The sequence below is a fragment of the Panthera pardus genome, unplaced genomic scaffold, assembly GCF_024362965.1.
Source record: "Panthera pardus isolate Hobbes unplaced genomic scaffold, ASM2436296v1 HiC_scaffold_1, whole genome shotgun sequence".
NCBI lineage: Eukaryota > Metazoa > Chordata > Mammalia > Carnivora > Felidae > Panthera > Panthera pardus.
The window spans coordinates 86,035,336-86,060,457 of NW_026526654.1; the positions used below are offsets into that span (position 1 = coordinate 86,035,336).

At 42.4% G+C, this 25,122-nt stretch overlaps 2 protein-coding genes across 8 annotated transcripts in view; one reads left to right on the top strand and one right to left on the bottom strand.

Annotated features, from left to right (window-relative positions):
• Nucleotides 1-10,738, bottom strand: part of NUP58 (nucleoporin 58) — a 49,763-nt gene extending 39,025 nt beyond the window's left edge. For 2 of the 4 annotated variants that reach the window (XM_019447949.2, XM_019447947.2), the window contains exons 1-4: nt 10,446-10,737; nt 5,620-5,762; nt 1,881-2,030; nt 1,058-1,195 (exon numbers count right to left, since the gene is read on the bottom strand). In XM_019447949.2, the coding sequence (XP_019303494.2) occupies nt 1,058-1,195; nt 1,881-2,030; nt 5,620-5,762; nt 10,446-10,552 (538 nt within the window). In that variant the 5' untranslated portion in view covers nt 10,553-10,737. Of the gene's footprint in view, nt 1-1,057; nt 1,196-1,880; nt 2,031-5,619; nt 5,763-10,445 lie in introns of all 4 variants that reach the window. The other 2 variants (XM_019447948.2, XM_053900857.1) reach the window with 2 other exon arrangements.
• Nucleotides 10,739-23,727: 12,989 nt separating this feature from the next.
• MTMR6 (myotubularin related protein 6) overlaps nt 23,728-25,122 on the top strand; it is a 40,397-nt gene continuing 39,002 nt past the window's right edge. For 2 of the 4 annotated variants that reach the window (XR_002079593.2, XM_019447952.2), the window contains exon 1: nt 23,728-23,903. Coding sequence is in view for 3 of the 4 variants with exons in the window: in XM_019447952.2 (XP_019303497.2) it covers nt 23,880-23,903 (24 nt within the window). In the remaining variant the exon portion in view is untranslated. The remainder of the gene's footprint in view (nt 23,904-25,122) is intronic. The other 2 variants (XM_019447950.2, XM_019447951.2) reach the window with 2 other exon arrangements.

Genomic DNA, 25,122 nt, shown 5'->3' on the forward strand with positions numbered 1-25,122 from the left:
GTATTATATTACTGTGTTACATTATATACATTATCATGTTTCCTCTATTATACATTCCTAATATTCAAAACATGGTAAGGTAGAATCCTTAACATAAGGCCCATTTCAAAATAAGCATGAAATGAAAACTCAATCTAAGATAGAAAACATTAAGTATTCTCTGCCAAGTGAATTGATACTTTAGCATTTTGTCTGACTATAATAAATTTAATACTTGTGTTTTAAAACTTTGCTTTCAAAACATGCTAATACCCTTTCCTGATGTCTTTAATGGAAAGCCATTCTTACAACCAGAGCTTAAAAGGTCAAGTTGTCTTACAATGAATTTAGATACTAAATGATTCAAGTTAAGCAACTGTCTTTTATTAAAAAGACAAGTTTCCCTAGAATAGTTTACTCCTGAGGTGCCTGGGTGGCTCAGGCAGTTAAGCAACCAGCTTCAGCTCAGGTCATGATCTCACAGTTCGTGAGTTTGAGCCCCACGTCAGAGCTGGTGACAGCTCAGAGCCTGGAGCCTGCTTCGGATTCTGTGTCTCCCTCTCTCTCTGCTGCTCCCCCGCTCACACTCTGTCTTGCTTTCCTTCAAAAATAAATAAACATTAAAAAAAAAAAATTTTAGAATAGTTTACTCCTCCTTAAACAGGCCCCTCTTTGCTTCCTTATCTAGTCAGTCAATACTGAGGGGCCCCTGGGTGGCTCAAACGGTTAAGTGCCCAACTCTTGATATCAGCTTAGGTCATTCTTGCAGTCATGAGATTAAGCTCCACGTCAGGCTCTGCACTGAGCACGGAGTGAGATTCTCTCTCCCTCTCTGCCCCTCCCCTGCTCATGTGCTCTAAATAAATAAATAAAAATATTGAGCAGAAAAATCTATTTCTACATAGCTAAGATGTCTAATTATGTATGAAAAACATTATTTTTTAATTCAGTGTTCATACTGAACAAAAAATCTATAGGTTAAAGAGATAAAATGATCTGTTCAAAAGGCTGAAATAGAGATAAAGTAAATTTCAAAATAAATAGTTACTATTTCTGGAATGTAAACACCATCAATTACCTGATGTTGCTGTGTTCGAACTCTGGAAAAGCGAACCTCCCAAACCAGCTAAGGCTCCCCCTAGAGAGAGGCTTGTTGATGCAGTAGTAGTCGTGGCTGTTGTTCCACCCAAGTTATTTAGGGTAAATCCTGTAGATGCTGTAAAAAATGAAATTGTAAGGCTTCATAAGGAAACATCATTTCTAAGAACACCAGAGAAAATAAAAACACTTCCCAAGAAATGCAAAAAGCAAAAAAACAAAAACACAACAAACAACCCTTCATGTCCATGATAAAATTCACTTAGGAAAAACTATGCATTAAAGATGAAATTATATATATACCTAAGAACAAAGAGAAATCCTACCTTCAGAGCAAAACCCAGTGACAGAAAGAAGAGTTCTGGGTAATACTACAATGGTATCAGGTAACTGATTCCGGACAGTAATAAGGAGTTTTTCCACCCAGGACACCAACTTCGCCTTTGAAATGGAATGAATCCTAAGCCAGGCAGTATTTATGCAAACTCTTTACCCTTCCCTGTCACCAAAATGCTCCTTGAAAACAAAGTGGATATTAATAATTTTACATTTTGCCTCTCACTCTGTCCCTGCTTTGCTCTGTAAATAGAGACTGACCTCCAAGATGGTCCCTCCTGCTTTAAGGACCAGTGATGACCTTCTTCACAAATCAGTAGTTTACTAGGTCAAAACCGCCTCATGGTTGAAATAAAAACTTTCCGAAACCAAAGTTATCTTTGATAATAAAGGTGGATACCTATGTTCACCAACGACAAAACTATTCAATTCAACCGTAAAAGGCGGCTTCTCCCATGGTGCCTCACCTGCAGGAGTTGACGTCAGAGCAGACGACAGAGTAAGACCAGTAGCTGAGGTAGAAGCAATAGGCAGAGCAAATGGTGTGGCAGATGCAGCAGGTTTAGTGAATCCTAAACTGAAACCCGTCGCAGATGCGGATGTTGTGGCTGGCGTTCCTGTGCAAACAGACAAACAGCTCCTATTTTACCGTAAGTGTGCACCATACCAGTTTCAATCAGGATCCCTAAAAGACAGAGTCCATCTACTCCTGCAGACAGAACAAGGATACGTGTACTTGTATGTGCACGAAAAAGTAACACAAAAGGTGGGACCAAACCAGGGTGCACACTTAAAAAAGACGGCCCTGTGATTTAAGAACAGCAAAAAAAGTCCAGTCACTGTGGTAATGTTGAAATCCATTTTCAGCTCTACCCCTGAAGGTACCTAAAATAGCATTTACCCTTCCTTTATACTCAGCACAAAAGTCTCCCTCCCCTCCAAGGCTCTTTAAACCAGCATTCTGTACCGCCTAGTGTTCTGGGTTTCTGTCAGCTCCCGCTACTCCTTTCAGTCTCCTTCCGTCCATCTCCTTCCTCTGTTCACTTCTTAAATGAGGCTGCCTATGGTACCAGGCCTGCTTCCTTACTTCCCAACCGCAGAATTTCAACCACAGAAACATGGTCTAAATTTACACCCCCTGGAGTCTCCCTGGCTAGCTCTGCCTGGATGTCCCTCGGCACCTCTGCATCCCCCTAGACAGAAGCACTCCTAAATCCCCTGCCGTGGTCCTCTCAGCTGCTCGTGCCAGAAACCACGACCCTCCCTGAGGCCCCTCCTCTCTCCTACATCCTACTAGCCACAAACCCTGTCAATGCTCCTGCAGAAATATCCCTGGATTACAAGCATCTTCAAAAACCTTAGCTCAGGCCATCTCCCTCTCCAGAACTATTATCACAACCTCTTGATTTGTTTCTGTGCTGTCAGTCCTTCTAACCTCTAATCTATTCTTCGAATCAGTTAGTTACTTTAAAAACAAGCGAGAATACCAACAAAAAATAATGCCCTGCTGATTCTCCCGGACTGAAGGCTCCCGTTAGCTCTCTACTATCTCTACGCTACAGCCTAAAGGGCTGGCACACAACCACCTTTCCTATCTTGTCCCAACTTGCTCCTCAAATCCCCTCTCCGTACCATTCCCACCTCTGAATCCAAAACTCTAAGAACCGACTATTTTTCGTACTTCCCCGTCCTTTTGTAACTGGGCCTTTGCACTTTCCATTCCTGCATCAGGAATAATGTCTCCTGCCCCCCAAATAAACTTCTACCCTTTTCTTTCTCTTCCTTCCTTGGTGCCTTTCATACATCTGTTACGGCCTTTATCAGATCACACAAGAACATATTACTACACCTGCCTGTCACCTTCACCTCGGAACACACCGAATGCCCTGCTCACACACTCTGTAGTTCTTGACATCGTCCGCCCCGCCCTCACCACCAGTACCATCGCCACACCAACAGCTAATACTAAATGCTCAAACCGTCATGCACGCCTAAGGCCACGCGGTTCGGAAGCAGCAGCTGCTCAAAACTACTAAGTGAAGACATGTATAACAACCTGCATTTTGGCTTCTCCTGAGAGCACGAAGAAGCCAGAAACTAAGCTTCTGGATTGTCCTTACCACAACCAGAAGTTCCTGCCAGAGTACAGTGCTTTGAAATCCTGCACGGGTCCGACAATCTCAGAAAATGAAAGAATGCAACTGCTTGTCCTTGAAGCCAATCCTGTCCAAACCGCTGGGAGTAAACACATGTGCGATGCTTTCTCCTGATCCCAGGTGAGTAGCATCCAAATGAAAAAAGTCCACCAATCTTGAATTTATTTCAACTTTGGGTTTAACTTTAATTAATAAATTTAATTTTAATTGAGGCTCCTCGCTGTCCTTTCATTCATTCCTCTCCTTTGACATTATTAATCGCCATTCTAGTTACTCATGTTCCATTTGGCGTCTCACTGCAGAGAACGAGGGTATTTTTGAGCCAGAAGGAAGTCAAAAACTTTCTAGTCTAATACTTTCACTTTATAGGGAACTAAAAGCTGCCAGATATTACATGACTACCTAAGACCTCACAACGACTTGGGAGGTATAAGCAGGGTTTAATTCCAAGACTTCTGAGCTATGTAGTGTGGTGCTTTCTTCACTACAAGGACTCAAATAACTGCAAACTGTAATGTGAAATTTCCACAGAAAAACCACTTCTGTATTTAAGGCCTTTTTTCTGAATTAAAAAGTCACTGACTTTTTAAAACACGCCAGTACTGAAAGGTTCTGTGATGAGTGTCTGTGATCTCTGTTAGGTTCCTTACATGCTTCCTTCTATACCCCAGCTCTGTGAGATATTACGAGCAGAGTAGAAAACCACAGATCTGGGAATCTTTCCTCAAAAATTCTTACACAGAGTTAATCCTGTAGTTATAGTTGTTGCTATTCCTGGAGACAAAAAAAGAAATAAAATTTAATTCATCAGCGGAAGATGGCATTTTGGGGGTTTATCACAAGGGCAGACTTGGAATCATCTTCAGGGTGTGATAACACTACTCAGACGACCAGTATCTCCCACCATGACCACTAACACAAACGTTCTTCCTATAGCACTGGTTTTCATATTGCAAGCTGTATATAATTTTGATTAATCAGGAAATAAAATTTATAAAATGCAAACAACTACTGCTTCTAACAAAATCAGGCAAGGAGAAAAAAAAGCTACTCTGAGCAAAACACTGGCACGCAGAGCTATTTCAAGAAGCTCCCTGGTTGGTGTCACATCTACGCCTGCAGTTCTTACATTTTCTATGTGTGGCTGTGAAATGTTGCAATCAAAGCTGGAAGGTCAACGCAAAAGGTGGTAACAGAGACCAAGAGGCCCTGAGGGTAGAGAATAAAAAGTCAACAAGGAAGTAAACTGTTTAAATGGCAGTACCAGTGAATCATATTTTTAACTTAATAATAAAATACCCGTAAGTATTAAAAAACAAACAACTTTTTATTATCAAAATGTCTACCTTTTCCCAGTGAGACAGTTGTTTTAATAATACAAAATCTTAAAACATCTCTTAGGAAGGCAAATTATAATTTTACAGTAAAACAGATGCTAACTGTCCCACATATGCTCAATTAAGTCCAAATTGGTAAACTCATCTTGACTAAGGTAAAACGCTGCATTACCATCTTTGTGTCAAGTTACAAAAACATTTTTTTTCTTATGAGAGATCTTATTTAATTCTTCAAATGTGTGTGTTTTCCTTCTTTACACAAAAATAGATTATAACTGGGGCGCCTGGGTGGCTCAGTCAGTTAAGCATCCAACTTCGGCTCAGGGCATGATCTCGCAGTTCACCAGTTCGAGCCCCACATCGGGCTCTGGGCTGACAGCTCGGAGCCCGAAGACGACTTCACATTCTGTGTCTCCCTCTCTCTGCCCCTCCCGCACTCATGCTCTGTCTGTCTGTCTCTCTGCCTCTCAGAAAGAAACATTAAAAAAAAATTCTTTTAAATAGATTATAACCAACACGGGCCTATCACTGGTCCTTAATTCCACATGCCAATGTATTTTTTCATCTTAGTATTTACCGTTTTCTCGGTCTGTCACCAATGACAATCCTTGTAAAGAGAAGGGATAGAGAACAGAACTAAAGAGAAGGGACAGAGAACAGAACTTGAAGAATAGCCCACACCTACTCCCTGCAAATGTGACAAGCCTCCTTACCTGTATTTGTTCCTCCCGGAGTGAACCCAGCGGTAGATTTCGGTCCAAAGAGGCCAGTTCCGAAACCACCTGAGGAAGCGGATGTAGCTGCAGGAGTTGCAGTGCTTCCAAGAGTTCCAAAATTGAGCCCCGCCGAAGGGTTGCTTGTTACAAAGAAAAACCAAAAGAGAGTCTATTAGAGCCAGGATTTCTTTAAGAAAAATAAAAGTTCAAGGTTAATTACCTTCTTTCATTTAACATATTCAATATGCCTCCAGAGAATACAAAAGGAACTAACATTTTTAACCAACCAAACTCAAATATTTTCCTGTTCCCTTTAAAAATAAGTCACATATAAAAGTAGCCTTAAAAAATACAATGGGGGGGGGGGGCTGGGTGGCTCAGTCAGTTAAGCATCCAACTTTGGCTCAGATCATGATCTCGCGGTCTAGGAGTTTGAGCCCGCGTCAGGCTCTGTGCTGTCAGCTCAGAGTCTGGAGCCTGCTTGGAGTTCTGTCTCCCTCTCTCTCTGCCCCGGCCTTGCTCATGCTCTCTGTCTCTCCCTCTCAAAAAAAAAAAAGCTAGCATACTTTTAAATGGCTAGGGAAATGCTACGAATGTGGATCATTTTCTTCTGGAATGACTCATGTACAGTCCACATTTCCAAAAGCATTTGTTCTTCCCCAACTAATAATAACGTAAAGAAAAATAACATACCCAGAAATAGAAAAGTTATTCTAAGCGGTCTTCACTACCTCTCTATTGCTATATTACCACATTCATGGAGTTGGGGTGGGGGGGCAGAGGACACAGGTATCTTGCCACCAAAACAGCAGTAAGAACTGGGGGCGGGGGTGAGAAGATGAGAAGGACTCAAGGTAACCTGGCAAGAGTAAAATGCAAAGCAAAATTACCCTCGATCCAGAGTTTTTGAAAGCTTAACAAGAACAGCTGATAATAACAAGTGATATGAACAGAGTTCACAACTTTCAACTGTTCTTATCAAAACTCGGGGGCTCAAATTTGCTATCTATGGGTGGGAGAGCAAATTATGAAAATAAACAAGAAATCCTGACAATTTGCCACTTCAAAAATTGTGTAGGAGAGAATATATCAACATGTAACATAATGGGAGATCCCATTCATCCTGTATACGTACCTTTATTACTTCTCCCTCACCTTCCATACAGACATAATCACCATAAGAGAAGCCAAGGTCAGTTTTAAAAAGTTTAAAAGTCTGGGATGTTTCGATTTAAGAAGGCAGTAGTGTTACGGCTGGGTTCCAGTACCAGCACCCCAGTGTCCTGGTACCTGTGTGACATTACTTAGTGTTTATGATTCTCTATTTCCTCATCTGCAAAATGGGAGTAACAGTGCCCACTTAACAGATTTTTTGAAAGATTAAGAGATTAAATGTTACTACTGTCATCATAAGGAACACTTATAAATTCAATTAAACACATTATGTACAAGGTATTATGCCAGCTAATCACTGTAAGGGGAATAGAGACGAGCTTACTAAGAAGGTAGAACTTGAAATCAGTCATCGACACTGAGTAGGGAAGAAAAAAAAAAAAGACTACACCCTCTGTCTTAGTTTATCACTGATTTTAAAATGATTTCTGTGAGCACAGGTGTATGTGTGTCCCAGGTGTGCAGTACAGAGGGCTGGCAGAACAGGGTTGCAAAGTTTCACCAACAAAGCATAAATCCTAAACACTTAATCAACTGCATTAAAATGGTATTCTAGGGGGCACCTGGGTGGCTCAGTCGGTTAAGTGTCCGACTCTTAATTTCGGCTCAGGTCGTGATGTTGTGACTTGGGAGTTCGAGCCAGGTATCAGGCTTCCTGATAGCACGGAGCCTGCTTGGGATTCTCCCTCCCTGCCCCTCCTCACCCCAGTGCATGCACCTGCTCTCTTTCAAAAATAAACATTAAAAAAAAAAAAAGATATTTAAATAAACACTATTGGCAAATTTTGCAAACATCAAATTAAAAAAATGGTTATTATGCTCCCCTGTCTCCCAAATAAATCAGTGATCCCATTTGGTTTTACTGCCATTCCGTAAAGACACAAAAGAAGTACAGCCAAGGTAGGTCTAAAAAGACAATTAAAATATTTAAAATGTCTTGATAACTGAAGACACAATGAAGTGTTTCATACCGAAATTTGAAAACATTACCAAAGAAATATATCAAAGTGGTATCTTCTTACTCAGAAAAGCAAGAGAAATTTCTCTGTGGCAGAGAAATTTACTTAATGAAAACCAAAAGCCACCCCAGACATGACCAATTTTTGCCTCAACCTGGTATTATCTGCTAGTCTCTTTAAGACGTGCTACAGAAAAGCCAAGTTGACTCCAGCAGATCAGGAATATTCTTTTAACTTCTCCAGCATGCCCTAATGTGGACTCAGGAGGTAACACTTACTGAGCACCTACCAAGCGCCAGGTGTGATGCTAAATACTTTCCATGCTTTATCCGATTCAACACCTCTGTGAGGTACATAGATGATACCCCTTTTCCAGACGTGGGAACTGTTGGACAGTAACGTTGCTGAAACGATTTACCTAGAGACCAAATCGCTAGATGGCTCTTGGGGTAGTTAGGCCTTCAAACCAGTACTCCACGAGACAGACGTCAGATGTTCTCTCCTTTCATTCATTTATCTAAGCCCTTCTGAAGACTGTGTACATGTTTCCAGCTCATGACTCAGAATTCCTTTACTCGGTCATTCAACAAGGATCTATGAAAGCCCTTGTCATGTGCCAGGAACTGTCACAGGGACTGAGGACAGTGGTAAGACTCAGATCCTGACTTCAGGAAGTTTCCAGGCAGTGGAGAGAATGAATCAATCACTCATGCACTCAAAAAATACGCACTGAGCTTCACTGTGTCTACCCAAAAAAACGACATGAAACGGTCTTTGCCCTCATGGAGCTTCCGTTCCGTTGCTGGGATCAGAATATAAACAAGTCAACAAAAAATACAATGAATTGGGGCGCCTGGGTGGCTCAGTCGGTTGAGCGGCCGACTTCGGCTCAGGTCACGATCTCGCGGTCCGTGAGTTCGAGCCCCACGTCGGGCTCTGGGTTGATGGCTCAGAGCCTGGAGCCTGCTTCTGATTCTGTGTCTCCCTCTCTCTGACCCTCCCCCGTTCATGCTCTGTCTCTCTCTGTCTCAAAAATAAATAAACGTTAAAAAAAAATTTAATAAAAAAAATATAATGAATTGACTACAACCGTGGTTAAGTGCTATGTGACAGGGTGCTATGAGGGTGGAAACCTCGTCTACACTGGCAGAGCTGCAAAGACCTCTCTGGATAGGTAAGCATTGGAGTCCCAACAGTAGACACTAGCCTGGCACTCAAGGAGGTGGCGGGGGGATTCCAATCAGCGGGAACTGACCCAAGGGGAAGGGGTTGGGCCAAGCCCACCTGAGGAACTAAGAAAATGCCCAAGTTGCTACAGCAGTGTTTTTCAACCTAAGATTAGGACCCATCAGAAGTAGAACATCAATTTAGCAGATCACAACCAGCATTTGAAAAAAAACAAAATAGAGGGGCACCTGGGTGGCTCAGTGGGTTAAGCCTCCGACTTCGGCTCAGGTCATGATCTCACGGTCCGTGGGTTCAAGCCCCCCGTTGGGCTCTGTGCTCACAGCCCAGAGAGAGCCTGGAGCCTGCTTGGGATTCTGTGCCTCCCTCTCTCTCTGCCCCTCCCCAGCTCGTGCTCGGTCTCTCTCTGTCTCCCAAAATAAATAGATATTTTAGAAAAATTTTAAATTAGCAGGCCTTGCTGATTATGTGTGCAGAGTGAAAGAAAAGGAGGTATTAAAGGAGAGAGACTCCCAGATTTTATATTTGACTATGTAGTCTGCCCAACCCCCCCCCCTTTTTTTTAACCCAAGGAAGATTCTTTTTTTGCCCTTTTAATCTACAACCACATTCCTCAAACTTCACAAGATGCCGTGTAACGCGTTCTACGCGCTCTTCCGGATTTAAGGAACTCCTCCACTTTTACCTTAAAAAGACTGAATTCTAAAGACTCCATGTCTCATCACGACAATGATCTTTAACGATTTTAATGGTCTCTGGACCTCTGCTAGCTTTACTTCGCCATCTGAGCTGGTGGTTTAGCAGGCTGCACAAAAACGAGAAATACGCTACATTTTTCAGTGTAAGTCATTACAACACAACACTCGCTCATGTACACTCATCTGCACATCGTGTTCAAAATCATCACCAATAAATGCTGTAACAAGTGTTTAAAACAAGAAACAACAAAGGAGAGGGTCCCATGAGGTCCAAAGACCTGAGCTCGTTTAAAATCCCACAACATCATTAAGCCCTGGAGAGTCCCACACCGTGTCTCCTGCGATGAAATCTGAATTCTCGGGGAGGAACTCTGACTTGTGCTCCTTAAAATCTTCTATTACACTGTCTTTTTCTAAAACCCCAGAGTAAGCCCCAGTGCCGTTCATTCGTTCACCATTCGTTCCGTGCCTCGGGCTGCCGCGCCGCTGGGGCTCGGCGGGACATGCCAGGCCCTTCCACGCAGCCAGACCCCCTCCGTGGGAACAATGTGTGAGTATGAACCATCGTAAATTCTGGGGGACCTCACAGCCCCGAGACCATCCGCCCTCCTGCCGACCAGGCCGCCGGGGTGGGCGGCAGGGCGCTGAAATAAGGCAGGGCTTCGAAGCTGGCCCTGGGCAAGTATTTTGCCACCAGGCCCACCGGGAAGGAAACCCGGGGGGCGGGGGGAAGAGGGAGGGACGGGCCCATCCACCGGAGCCTCGAAGGGGAGGACCCGGGCCGGGGAAAGCGAGGAGGTGCGGTTACCTAGACGCCCCAGTCCCGAAGGAGAAACCGCCGCCTGCGCCGGTCCCGCCGGCGGCGACGGTGGTGGAGCCCAGCGTGCTGGTCCCGAAGGAAAACCCCGTGGACATGGCTGCCGGGGCTCGGAGGCGTCAGCAAGCTGCAAGGGGCCGGGGACGCTCCTCTCTCCTCACAGTCAAGGCGGGCCGCGCAGCATCGCTCTCACCCAGCCGCGACCTGGCGGGAACTTCAAGTCCCGGCGGCTGAGAAGGCCGAGGTGGGTGGGGCCACCACGCGAGAGCACGTTCCGGCGCCCGCCGCGCGCACGTAGCCCACCGGGAGCGAGGCCGCCGCGCAAGGCGTCCTGGGACGGGGGGGGGGGGGGGGGGGGGGGGGGTCGGCGCGCCGCGCAAGGCACCCTGGGACGGGGGGGGGGGTGGGTCGGCGCGCCGCGCAAGGCACCCTGGGAGGGGGCGGGGTGGGCGTGCCGCCGGCTCTCTTACGGAGGTGGCGTCCGGCGTTAAAGGCAAGGCGGACCGTTTCTTTTTAGCTCTGTATTGGGATACGTGTTGACGTAATCTGTACTTTATGGTTGTTGAATCGCAATTATTGCTTATGTCCTTCCCTACTGGTAAAAGGGATGCGCGGAGTCCCAGAGTGAGGAAGACCCTATGGAGCATTCCAGGCGCCTTTATAGTAAAGGAGGCGACCTCAGTTTTTAGTTGGCTACCGCCCCTTCCCGGGGAAGTACCGGGAGCGTGTCTGCTCCCTGACGTTTCGGTAATCGATCGATAATAATTCATCCGCTCCGCGGCGTTTCAGAGAGTCCGCTGCGGGGGGGGGGGGGGGCGCTGTGGCTGACCCTGTTGGTGCTGCGCAAACTCCCTGGCGATCAAAGGCTGTGGTCAAGTCCAAGTGTTGCGGCGTGTCCTGCTGGGTAGGAGTTTGTGCAGAGAGCTAGTGCAGAGGAGCAGATGGTATGGATCCTTTCGATCCTGTGTGTGGTGCCTAACGGGCTCTCTACTCAGTTTCTGCTGCCGCTACCAACAAGACAACTGTTCTAGAATTCCTTGTGCCCGTTCAAACGCATAGTACCTTCAGGTAGTGGTATGGGGGATCCCCAACAAAATGCTTACCTCTTCGTTCTGCATGAGGCTCGTCAAATGTCAAACTCTCCTACAAAGATTGTTTCTAAGTAACATTTTATTGAAAGGATGGTCAAAGAGCATCAGATACTAGAGAACAGGTCTGACGCGAAAGTCAGAAACCAAAACAAAACTGGAAGGAATGGAGATAATTTGGGAAGCAAAAATAAACAAGTAACTTTATTTTTATTTTATCTTATGCCTAGAGAAACGAGATCCACAAAATCAGAACAGAGTGCTACAAAAAATTTTTAGAAAAAGGAAAAAGGGAAATGTAGGTAACCAAACGAACTCTTAGCCTGGGAGGAACAGCTAGTGCCCAGGTCTTGGATTCTATTATCATTCTCCAATTAAAGGGACTGGACCTCCTTGAGAAATTATTAATTCTAAGAGTTGGGGTGGAAAAGATGCAAGATGAGCCTAGAGCATATTGTAGTGCCAGAAAGTAAGGAAGTGCTCAAAAAACCAGAAACCAAAAAAGCCCTGCCTATGTTGATGAGGTATGTCAAAGGACATAGGAGCCAAGTGAAAAATTTACTGATGGCCAAAGCTGGAACAAGAAACTAAGGAAATAACAGATTATAACCAAAAGTTTAAAATGAACATTGGTAAATCCACACTGATGTAAGTGAATGAATAAATAATAAATGGGGAAGAATAGAAAAATATCTTGTGCAGAAGCATTCCAAATCATTTATATAGAAACACTGCCCCACAAGAAGGGGAGAACAACTCCTACTCCATAAGGGTGGTATTATAAAGTCGTAAGAATTTCCCAGAAAATATATTAGGAAGACAAAGGGGGCGACTGGGTGGCTCAGTCAGTTAAGCGTCTGACTGTTGGTTTCCGCTCAGGTTGTGATCTCACAGTTCTTGAGATCGAGCCCTGCATCAGGCTCTGCGCTGACAGAGCGGACAGGCTCTTTTTCTCCCTCTCTCTCTGCCCCCCTTGCTCACTCGCGCTCTCTCTCTTTCTCTCTCAAAATAAAAATAAACATTAAAAAAAGAGACAAAGGCCTAGAGAATAGGAATAAAAGAATAATAAATTAGAGTCAGACCAGGACTTTTCACATCTGATAGAAGAAAGAAAGGAGAGAGGCGCTTGGGTGGCTCAGTCAGTTGAGTGTCTGACTTCAGCTCAGGTCGAGCCCCGCATCAGGCTCTGTGCTGACAGCTTGGAGCCTGGAGCCTGCTTCTGATTCTGTGTCTCCCTCTCTCTCTACCCCTCCCCTGGCTCATACTCTGTCTCTCTCTCCCTCTCAAAAATGAGTAAACATTTAAAAAAATGTTTTTTGAAAAAGAAAGGAGAAAGGGAGGGAAATGGGAAGAACAATAACAGAAGGAAGGGAGAAAAAAAGAAAAAAATAATAGAAAGAAACAGTAATTATCTCAGAAATAATATAAGAAAATTTCCCATAATTAAAGAAAATGTGTTTTTAGATTGAAAGAGTTCAGCATGGGGGCACCTGGGTCCAACTTCAGCTCAGGTCATGATACCACGGCTGGTGAGTTCAAGCCCCACCTCAGGCTCTGTGCTGACAGCTCACAGCCTAGAGCCTGCTTCAGATTTTGTGTCTCCCTCTCTTTCTGCCCTCTTCTGCTCATGCTCTATCTCTTTCAAGAATAAAAAACATTAAACAAAATATTCAAAGAGCTCATCATGTTCTGAAAACACTGGATGGAAATAGAGGAGAAAACCAAGTTTCTTGTTTTAAAATTTCAGATCATGGGGGTGAAGAGATCCAAAAAGCTTCCTGAGAAAATAAAGTGGGGACCTCCAAAGGGAAACCAGGAAGTCATCAGGTTTCTGAACAGGTACCGTGGAAGTTAGGATGTGTTTCTGGGAGCTCTCAAAATCCTAAGAGAAAAAATTTTTCCCAGCACAGGATTCTAGACCCAGCCAAACTATCCATCAAAGATTTGTCTTTTGCCTTATTTCAGGAAGTCATTAAATAATATACTCCACCAAAACAGAACAGAACAAAGTAAGCAAATCAAGAAGAATACAACATAAGATCTGGGAATTCAACACAAAAGACTAATCAAGACATTTCCCTGGCTTCACCATATACTGGTGAAGGGGAGTCCCAAGATAATTCAGTAGGCCTAGAGAACAACTGGAACAACCTGGAATAAGAAGAGAAGAGACTCTTAGAGATATCTAGGGACCTCTGGACAGATGTCTCGAGCAAAAACATTGGAACTGAGAGATTATCTGTCGGACTTAACCATGAAGGAATACTGGATCTAGTGTGAGAATACTTAACATGAGAGAGAAAGAAAACTAGGCAAATTACTCAAAGAGGCAATTGAAAACAAAATTCAATTGTATAAGAAAGGAAATGTAAGTGGAGTACTTAATTTGGAATCACAGTGAAGAGTCTATAAGAATAATAATGAAAACATGAGTGTGAATTCAACTTTTTTAAGGTGTTAAAACTCTAATAGCACAAGAGGAAGGGGAAATGCAAATCTGGGAGCAGGGGATTTTCTACAAGAGCTAAATTCTGACCTTAAGTGAAGGAAGAAACTGAAAAAAATTACCTAAAACTGAAAAAGTCAAGAAAGAGTCCTAAAACTATGTTACTTAGACATACGAAAGTAAAAACAAGAAAAAGACAAAAATCAGAATGAGTGCTTTGGGGAAGTAGGAACAGTGATGAAGCAGGGGATAACCAAATTTTGTTACAAGCTTTATGCTACTCTTGCATATTTGTTTGTTTATTTTTTTGTTTGTTTATTTTAAAGTAGGATCCATGCCCAGTGTTAGAGCCCAATGTGAGGCTTGAACTCACAACCCTGAGATCTAGACCTGAGCTGAGATAAAAAATCAGACACTTGGCCAACTGAGCCACCCAGATGCCCCTACCCTTGGACTTTAGAAAAAAAACAACAGTATATATTACTTTGAAAAGAAGTTAAAATGTCCTACTTCATAGACTTTTCCCAGTTACGAAAATATCATACTTGCAGAAGAATGCAGAAAGGATACAAGTTCTGTTTATAAACTAAACATCCACGTCATGAAACGCCCATATTGTAACCACCACCCACATCAAGAAACTGGATGCTGCAAGCAACTTAGAAGTTCTTTTTATGCCCTTCCTCAATCACACTCCAATGGTAACCATTTTCCTGATGATTGTAAGAATATATTCTTTACTTTTCCTTAGTGTTTTAGCACCTCTGTGTTCACCCCTAAACATAGTTTTGTCTATTTTTGAACTATAACATAAACGGAATCATAGCATATGGTTGTTTTGTGTCTTGCATTTTTTGTTCAACCTTATATTTATGATTTTCATCTTTGCTGTTATATGTAACTGAATATTCATTAACATTGCTGCATATTATTCCATTTTATGACTGTATCACCATTTATCTACCCACCTATTTTACTCTTGCTGTTGTTCATAGTTTTGGGCTATTACAGATGGGGTACTAAAAACATTATTACACATAATACTCTATAATATACTATTGCATATACATAATATACATAACATACTATTGCATATGCTTAAGATTCTCTAGAGTCCACATTTAGGAGTGAGTTGATGGTTCATAGGCTATGAACATGTTCAACTAGGTAAGGTGATGGTAAACCTTTGAAAAGCTTTGTAACAAATTATACTCCCACAGCAACTATGGTCTGAGAGTCCATGCTGTTACGTATCCTTGCCAAAACACTTTCCTGATTAATAATAGAGTTAAATACTTTTACATATAGTGATTGAACTTTTGGATATCCTATGTTGTGAAGTCCTGTTCGAATGTTTTACCCATTTTTCTGTGGAGCCTCTGCCTTTTTAAAATTTATTTATAGGAACTCTATATTTTCTGAATATGAATCCTTTGTAGACTATATATGTTAAAAATGTCTTTTGTACAAACTGGATTGCTTTGTACTGCCTTATTGTCTTTTTTTCTTAGGAATAGAAATATACAATTTAAATGTAGTTCAATTTACTATGTAAATGTTTTTTTATGGTCTTATTTAAATATTTTTCTCCATAATAAAGTCATGAGACTATTCTCACCTAACCTCCATAAGTCTGTTATGCTGCTTTTTTGCACCTGAGTCTTTAATCAACATGGGAATGCATAGTGTGGGGTAAGGATCAAATTTCATCTTTTTACCCATATAGATACCCATATGGAAACCAAAGTTTCTCAGCCCTATTTACTGAAAAGAGGGTTTCCCCACACTGATCTCCAATATCACATTTTTAATAAATCAAATATCTATATATGTGGGTTTATTTCTGGACTTTCATTCTGTTCCACAAGCCTATCCGCCCTATTCTTGCAACACACTACCTAAGTTACTGTAAATTTATAATGTCTCCAAAATCCCCTTGGGAAAATCTTGCTTTATTGTTCTTCCTCAAACTTATTTTTAGCCCTTTACATTCCCATATATATTGTAAAATCAGCTTATCACACATATGTACTGCCAACTCCCCACCACACCCAAAATACATACGCACACCAAGACTGTTAGGGTAGTGATTGGGCATACCCTGAATTTGTAGATAGAGTAGTTTGGGAAGAATTGATATATTTTAAAAATGAGTTTTCTATTCCATGAATATAGTATACCCTCCCATTTATTTAGGCGTGTGTGTGTGTGTGTGTGGAGAGAGAGGGAGAAGATTGAGATTGCATATCTGTATACCTATTATCCATCCATTTATGGAGTTTTGTAACATGCTCTATAAATATCTTACACATATTTTGTTAAATTTGTTGACATCTAATATTCTTTTTATGCTGTGGCAAATACATCTTTTTAAAATTCCATTTTCACCTTCTACATTGGAACTTATATGCTGTTTCTATTATTTTAGCAGTTACTCTAGCAAATAACACATATAAACACAACTTTTTTTTTAAATTTTTTTTTTTAACGTTTATTTATTTTTGAGACAAAGAGAGACAGAGCACGAACGGGGGAGGGTCAGAGAGAGGGAGACACAGAATCTGAAACAGGCTCCAGGCTCTGAGCTGTCAGCACAGAGCCCAATGCGGGGCTCAAACTCACGGACTGCGAGATCATGACCTGAGCTGAAGTCGGCCGCTTAACCGACTGAGCCACCCAGGCGCCCCTAAACACAACTTTTTAAGGCTAAAGTTAACCAGCACTCCCACTCTTTTCCAAGGTAATGCAAGGATACTAGGATACTTTATTTCACTCCTAACTCATGTATTTGAATTATTGTTCAACTTAGCAAAACTTTATTATTGTTGTAAGCAGTTCGTGTATATTTACATTTACTCATTTCTGTGTTTGAAAATTTTTTTAACATTTATTTTTGAGAGACAGAGACAAAGCATGAGTTTGTGGGGGAGGCGGGCAGAAAGATGAGGAGAGAGACACAGAATCTGAAGCAGGCTCCAGCCTCTGAACTGTCAGCGCAGGGCCGGATGCGAGGCTCCACTCACGAAACTGTGAGATCATGATCTGAACCAAACACAGAAGCTTAACTGGCTGAGCCACCCGGGCGCCTCTCATTTCTTTATGTTAAAAAGAATTTTCGGGGCGCCTGGTGGCTCAGTCGGTTAAGACTTCGGCTTAGGTCATGATCTCGCGGTCATGGGTTCGAGCCCTGCGTCGGGCTCTGTGCTGACAGCTCAGAGCCTGGAGCCTGTTTCAGATTCTGCGTCTCCCTCTCTCTCTGACCCTCCCCTGTTCATGCTCTCTCTCTGTCTCAAAAATAAATAAATGTAAAAAAAAAAAAAAAAGAATCTTCATTTCTTTTGTATCTTAGATCTCCCATCTGTGATCACTTTCCCTATTCTGAAATACAATTCAGAATTTGCTGTAACATGGGTCATGGCAAACTCAGTCTTTCTGTTTTTGTCTTTTGGAAGATGTCTGAGTTTTTTTCCCCCTACTTTCATTTTTTGAAAGATATTTTTTCCTGGAAGAAGTATTTTATTTTTTAAGTGATTTATTTCCCGTTAAAAAAACGTTTTTAAGTTTATTTATTTATTTTGAGAGAGAGAGAGTGGGAGAGGGACGGGAGCGGGGGCGGTAGAGAATCCCAAGTAGGCTCTGCACTGTCAGCATGGAACCCCAGGTGGGGCAGGAACTCATGAACCATGAGATCATGACCTGAGCCGAAATCAAGATTTGGACGCTTAACTGACTGAGCCACCCAGGCTTCCCTATTTTATTTGATTTTTTAAAGATTTTATTATTAATCTCTACACTGAACATGGGGCTCAAACTTACAACCCTGAGATCACGAGTCACATACTCTACCAATTGAGCCAGCCAGGCACGCCTGCAAAAAGTATTTTAGATTATTAGTTGTTTCTTCCAGTAAATGGCAGATACCATTGCAATGTTTGGTACATGCCTTCTACTATTGCTGATAAGAAGTCATCTGTAAATGTAATTACGGATCTACTGGAAGTAATTTGTACTTTTACTCTGGATGCTTCTAAGATCTCCATTTTTGTCTTTGGTGTTGCCATAACAAAGTCACCATAGTGAATCTGTAGTTCGCTATCATGTATCTAGACATGGATTTCTTTTTATCAAACTTGGAATTTGTAGCCTTCTTTATTCTGTGGATCGGTGTCTTCCATGCATTCTAAAAAAAAAAAAAAAAAAATTCAGGCATTATCTCATCAAATGTTATTTTTGCCCAGTCTCTCTTCTTCTCTCTCTTATTCTTGTGAAACTGTGATTAGGTTTATGTTAGATCTTTGCACTCTTTCCTTCATTTTTCCTGAATCTTTTGTCATATTTATAATCTTTTTGTCTCTCTGTACTCCTTTCCTTTGTGGATAATTTTTTCTAGTAACTTCTGGTTTTCTAATTATTTCTTCTAATTTGCTTAATCTGTTAAACCCATCCAATGAGCTTTCCATTCCAATTTTTGTATTTAATTTATAGAAGTTAGATTTGGTTCTTCATATTTGCTATATCATTCAGAAATTATTTTTCCCCGGGGCGCTTGGGTGGCTCAGACAGTTAAGCAACCGACTTCGGCCCAGGTCATGATTTCACAGTTCCTGGGTTCAAGCCTCGCGTTGGGCTCTGTGCTGACAGCTCAGAGCCTGGAGCCTGCTTCGGATTCAGTGTCTCCCTCTCTCTCTACCCTTCCCCTGCTCATGCTCTGTCTCTGTCTCTGTCTCTCTCTCAAAACTAAATAAACAAAAAATATTTTTTTAATTATTTCCCCCCTATACTGCAGATATTTTACATGTCTCATTTCTTTAAACAAAATGAGCATAGCTGTTTTAGAAACAAAGCCTGATAATTATAAAATCTTGTATTGCTATTGCATTGTTAACTGCCAATTATCTCCTGAGAATTGTTTCCTTGTGTACTACTTATTTTTTACTCTGACGAATCACCACAGCTTTCCTTGGAAAACTAATTGTGAGAATTATTTGAAACCCACAGTAGAAGTAGAATTCACTATAAAAGGATTTGTGTTTATTGTAAAAAGCGCCCTAGGCATTACTGATTCCAGGTACTTTCAGCTGCATTCACAGCTTGACATTCGGGGTAAGTTTTTTTAGGTCGTATGAATCTAGGCTGTACATCCATCTGATAACCTTTTTGTGGTTGTAATATTTTCAAGATGGGCAATTATTGCACCCCCTTCTTTTCTCCGTGTCAATGCACATTTCCTGCTATATTCTAGGGTTTGGGTTGGTTGAGTTTCCATACGGTCCTGGCTTTACGTAGGGAGAGAGTGCCTCATTAAACTCCCCACCTGAGTGGGCCTGAGATTTTTGACTTCTGAATTTTGCATCCTTTAAGGGCACCTGGTTTGGAAATGGCCCTTTTGCCACATTTCCAGTTTCCCGCTTACCTCTCTGGGTATATACTTTCCCTTATAGTTTGCATAGTAAGGCCTCGCTATCTTGTCTGTTACCTGGTGCTTTACAGAACTTGATTTCTACTTTGCCTGTTATTTTAAGTCTTTTTTTTTTTTTAAGGCAGGGTCATTTCCTAGCCTATCATATTATCATAAATGGAACATCTCTATGGATTGTGGAAAATCAATATAGAATAATTATTAATAATACAGACTCTAGAGTCAGACTGTCTGGCTTCACGTCATGGATCTAGGCTTTCTCTGTTGCATGATATTGGGCAAGTTACTTCATTGTATTTTACTTTCCTCATTTTTAAACTGAGGAAAGTATTTTCCTCAGAATACAGGTAAAGCATCTGGTACACTTTCTGACTCCTGATTATCAGGTAGTAAGTATTATCATTGTTATTCCCTCTCTATTAGAATCAGTAAGAGAGAAAAAGTGAGAAATGACAAGAGAAAAGAAGGTGGAGGATAGACAACCTGATATGTAAGGGTAAACTGTCTGGGAACAGGAAGTGGGGAAAATGACAAAAACATGGGAAAAATCATAAAAAGAGGTTTTATTAAGGAAGGCGTGATGTGTGTCACTCAATATAATTTGCCCTATTCTCATCTCCCAAAAGGTCTTCAGTAAGGACCTACATTAATTTTCAATGTGCTTGCTTGCTTTCTTTCTTTCTTTCTTTCTTTCTTTCTTTCTTTCTTTCTTCCTTTCTTGTTGGAAGCAGGATTTGTGTTTCTTTTGTATGTGCTATTGTACCAGGACTCTAGGTTGCTCAATCTTATTTCATACTTACCTTACAGGAGTAAGTAATTTCACCACAAAGACTGCTGTGCTTAACAAGCATCTCATTTGCTTTGGTAATCTGTCTGAAACACAGCAGGCACCTAAAAAAAAAAAAAAAACCAAACCAAAATAAGACAAAGCAACACCAAGACAAGTTGAATTAAATAAGTGAATGAAATGCTGGCAAATTCTTAACCAGAAAAGAAAATGTAGGGGCACCTGGGTAGCTCAATCAGTGAAGCATCCAACTTCAGCTCAGGTCATGATCTCAGGGCTCATGAGTTTGGGCCCCGCATAGGGCTCTGTGCTGATAGCTCAGAGCCTGGAGCCTGCTTCAGATTCTGTCTCCCTCTCCCTCTGCCCCTTCCCACACCACCCCCTCCCCCAAATATAAATAAACATTAAAAAAGAGAAAGAAGAAAAAACCTACAACATCAAACATGGTAAGAAAGATGATGTAAAAATTATAATGATGTTTTACAAGCAGCATTTTCTAGTTACAACAAGTGAAACTGATGAGGGAAACAAGGGCAAGAGAAATGTAGCTTAAATTTCCTTACAGCTTGCAGCCCACTGATACATGAAACATGCAGAGTGTGATCTTCCTTAAGGAACTCGTGGTTGCCTTAGTGCCTTAGTGTTTACGTTTTATTAAAAGACTAAAGGTAACCTTATCCTAACAGAACCTAGCCCCTCAAGGTCCTGAAAGCCTTGCTTCCACGTTCTTTAGAGACTTACGCTATCATTAACCCCCACTAATTAAAAAGTATATAGTCAGTTACTCCTCACAACCCCAGTACAGCTCTTTTTGCCCATAGGTCCTGTTCCTGTGCTATAATAAAATCACCTTTTTGCACCAAAAACATCTCAAGAATTCTTTCTTAGCATTCACTCTTAAACCCAAAACTCAAATTGCATCAAAACTGCTTAGTATAGGGGTGCCTGGGTGGCCCAGTCGGTTAGGCGTTCGACTTCGGCTCAGGTCATGATTTCGTGGTCCGTGAGTTTGAGCCCCACGTCGGGCTCTGTGCCGACAGCTCAGAGCCTGGAGCCTGCTTCAGATTCTGTGTCTCCCTCTCTCTCTGCCCTTCCCCTGCTCGCACTCTGTCTCTGTATCTCTCAAAAAGAAATAAACGTTAAAAAAAATTTAAAAACCTGCTTAGTATAGAACATCGGGAAACTGTAAAGCAGGGTTTCTCCATCTCTTCGCTAATGACATGTTTCTGGACAATTCTTTGTTAGGTGTGTGTCTGTAGGTATGCATTGTAGGATGTTCAGCAGCAAACCTAGCCTCTACCCACTAGATGTCAGTAGCGTCTCCACCCATGCACCCAGTTGTGACAACCAAAAATATCTCCGGGTATGGCCAAATATCTCCTGAGGGGCAAAATCACTGGAGGCTGAGAAACACTGAAATAGAGGAATTACAAAAACCACCTGCAATCCTCCCATCTAGAAATGTAAACTTTTTGTTGGTATACATAAAAATTACAAAACACAGTCACATTGATCTTATCATTCCATAGCCAGCTTATTTTCCACTCAGTAATACAGAATCAACATTTTTGTTATGTAATATTCCTCTACAGTATAAATTTTTTTGGTAGTGCAAGTACTTTATAACAAAATAATCCTAATTCCTCCTTCCTCCCTCCCATCCCTGTGTCATTGCTGTCCTTCATTTCACTTATACATTAAGCATGTGTGCGTGCGTGCGTGCACACACACACACACACACACACACTCAAATACATTGTTGCTATTATTTTGAACAAAATGTTTATTATTAGATCAATAAAGAATAAGGAAATGTTTTTATTTCACTTTCACTTTTTCCTTCTCTAATGTTCTTCCTTTCTTTACGTAGATCCAAATTTCTGACCTGTATCATTTTCCTTCTCTCTGAAGAACTTCTTTTAACAATTTTGTCCAAGGCAGCTCTATCGGCAACAAATCTACTCAATTTTTATTTACCTAAGGAAGTCTTTATTTCACTTTGCTCTCTTGCTTGTGCGGTCTCTTCACATCTGAAGAGAAGTCAAATGTGATACTTAACCTTTGCTTCTCCATAGGTAAACTATTCTTTTCCTCTGGCTTCTTCAGGACTTTTTTTTCTCTATCTTTGATTTTCTATAGTTTGAGAATGATGTGTAGTTTCTCTGACATCTATCCTGCTTGGTGTTCTCTGAGCTTACTGGGTCTGAGGTTTGACATATAACATTAAACCGGGGGAAATTTTCAGACATTATTGTTCCAAATACTTGCTTCTGTTCCTTTCTTTCCTCTTCAGATGTTCTTTACATGCATACTACACCTTTTGTAGATGTCCTGCATCCATGTTCTTGGATATTCTGTTCTGGTTTTTTTTTTTTCAGTCTTTGTTTTCTTTGTGTTTTAGTTTTGGAAGTTTTAGTTTTTGAAATATTCTCAAGCTCTCCGAGGAAAGAGATGTCTTTCCTCAGCCATGTCCAGACTGCTAATAACTCCATCAAAGGCATTCTTCGTTTCTGTTGCAGTGTTCTTTGTCTCTACTATCTCTTTTTGGTTTTTACTTAGGACTCTCGTCTCTCTGTTTCCATTGCCCATCCGTTCTTGCGTGTTGTCTCCTTTGTCCAGATAAATAAGACCCTTTCCCACAGTAACTCTAATTGTTTTAAATTTGCAGTCTGATAATTCCAACATCCCTGTCATATCCAAGTCTGGTTTTGATGCTTGCTGTGTCTCTTCACACTGTTTTCTGCCCTTTAGTATGTCTTGTAAGTTTTTCTGGGTATTTGGACATGATTTACTAGGTAAAAGAAACTGCCCGGCCTTGGTGCCCAGGAAGGTTGCTGCTTGTGGGTCTGTTTCCTTTAGTTGTGATTGTCTGTATTTGCCTGCCCCTCTCTAATTCTGGGGGCAGTGATATTCCCGGTGACCTCAGTTCTCTTGCAGGTCTAGGGAAAGTTGATGATTTTCAAGTTTGTTCAGCTTTTACTTGTTAGGATCTACCGCATAATTTTTTAATGGATGCTGGTGTGTACGGACATACTACACTTTTATATAACTAATTCTGTAGTATGGGGAATTTTGATTGTTTCAAATAAGGCTACACTAAATATATTTGATGATTTCCTCGGAACAGATTCTAGTACAACAGCACCTAAAGAGAAAGTATTGAAATTTGGTGCTGTCCACTGGCAGGGTAATGGACTTCAGTGACGTCTTGTCTCGCCCTCACCCACTAAATTCTCTTCACACAAGGACGTCCACACAGTCCATTCCCGAGCAAAGAAAAGTCTATGAACCACCGAGCTCGCCTCCATGTCTTGTCCTTGGCCAAGTGCCCGATAGAGGGACGCCTTCTGCTAGGGGTTGGCGAGCCTCCACAAGCAGGGGGCGCTGTAGGATCTACGGTGGCTCAGAAGAAGGAGACGCCGCTCTCCCCCAGAGGACGCTCTGCCCCGCCGGTCCCCGCCCCCTTCGCGGCCGCCGGTTTGGGGAAGGGTTTCTTGGAGACGGCGCACGCCGGCTGCGCCTGCGCGGTTGACGCTGCCAGGGGGCGGGCTGAGGGGGCGGGCTGACGGGCCGCGGCGCTGGCCCGCTGATAGTTCCTGCCGGACCTGGGTGGTTGTGTCCGCCCGGGGTTCTGTCGCTCCATGGTACGCCCGTGAGGCTGGCTGCCGGCGGCCGTCTCCTCGAAATGGAGCACATCCGTACGACCAAGGTAGTCGGACGCGGAGAGCTGTTCGCCACTGGCCATGGCCTGAGCCGGCAGAGGGACGAGGCGATGGGAGCTCGGCTGGCCCGACCGGGGCTAAGGACCGGCCGCGCGCGGGAGGCGGGGGGGGGGCCGGCCCCAGGCCCGAGGGGGCCTGCCCGGGCCTAGTCTGGGAGGGTAGGGGCAGTTTGGGCCGAGGTGGGTGCGGAGGCCTCCTGTACCTACGGGAGTGGCAGTCTCGCTTCAGCCCTGGGTGTCGGGGTCTGGATGGTTTGGGCTGCTGGGGGGTTAAGTCCCATGAAATCGGTCGCCGCCCTCTAGCGCTACACTCTTTGGGGGGCAGAACTGGGGCTGTTTTAGCTCCAGCTGCTTCCAGCCATTCGCCGCCCATAGACCGGAAAACGGGTGGGTCCTCAAACCAGCATTCCGGTGCTGTGTAAGCTTTTCCTTGTTCACGTTGAATTGTCCCATGTCACGGATTCTTGATGGAAGTTTTGGAGACGCTGCGATCAGCGCTCTGCGCCACCTCACTTGCTTGTCTCGGTCTCCAGTCGTTTAAATTTGGCATTCCGTCTCTGTGCTTCAAAACTTCATTGTCTTTAGTGTGACTAGTTTAACAGAGCAGTTACGGAGAAGAAAAAAATGGCATCCCATATTTTAAAGTGTCCGATGAAACTCTTTTTTAGTTGAGCTTATTAAATCCTATGCTTAACATTTGGGTGCGAAAGGCATTTACCTTTAAGAACACACAATATTCTTATAATTCCATTACAAATGTTAAAACTGAAGGGGATAGCATCAGAATGTTACCGAATTACGTTACCAGCAATTAAGTTCAGCTTCAGCCTTGGGAGGGAGAAAACAAACCGAGACAAGACTTGAATAACATGATTTGAAGACCTCTGGGCGCCTAACAACACAAGGAAGAGGGACCCACTGGGAATCTTGACTTCGTGTTTTCCTGAAACCATTGTTCAGTTGCCTCACATCCTAAAGTTACCATTCATTTAGAAAAATAGCAGACATGCCTTATCTTCATTTGTCCCATGGAGAGTTTGAGGTCTGTGCCATTAAAATGTTTCACAAACCTTTGTTAGATGTCACGGATTTTTGTTGGAGCTTGTTTTTGACTGCGCATACTATAGTAAAATTGAAGACGCTAAAAACTAATGCCTTTCAAAAAAATCTTTTTTTTTAAAGAGAAGAATAGTAAAGCAACTCTGTA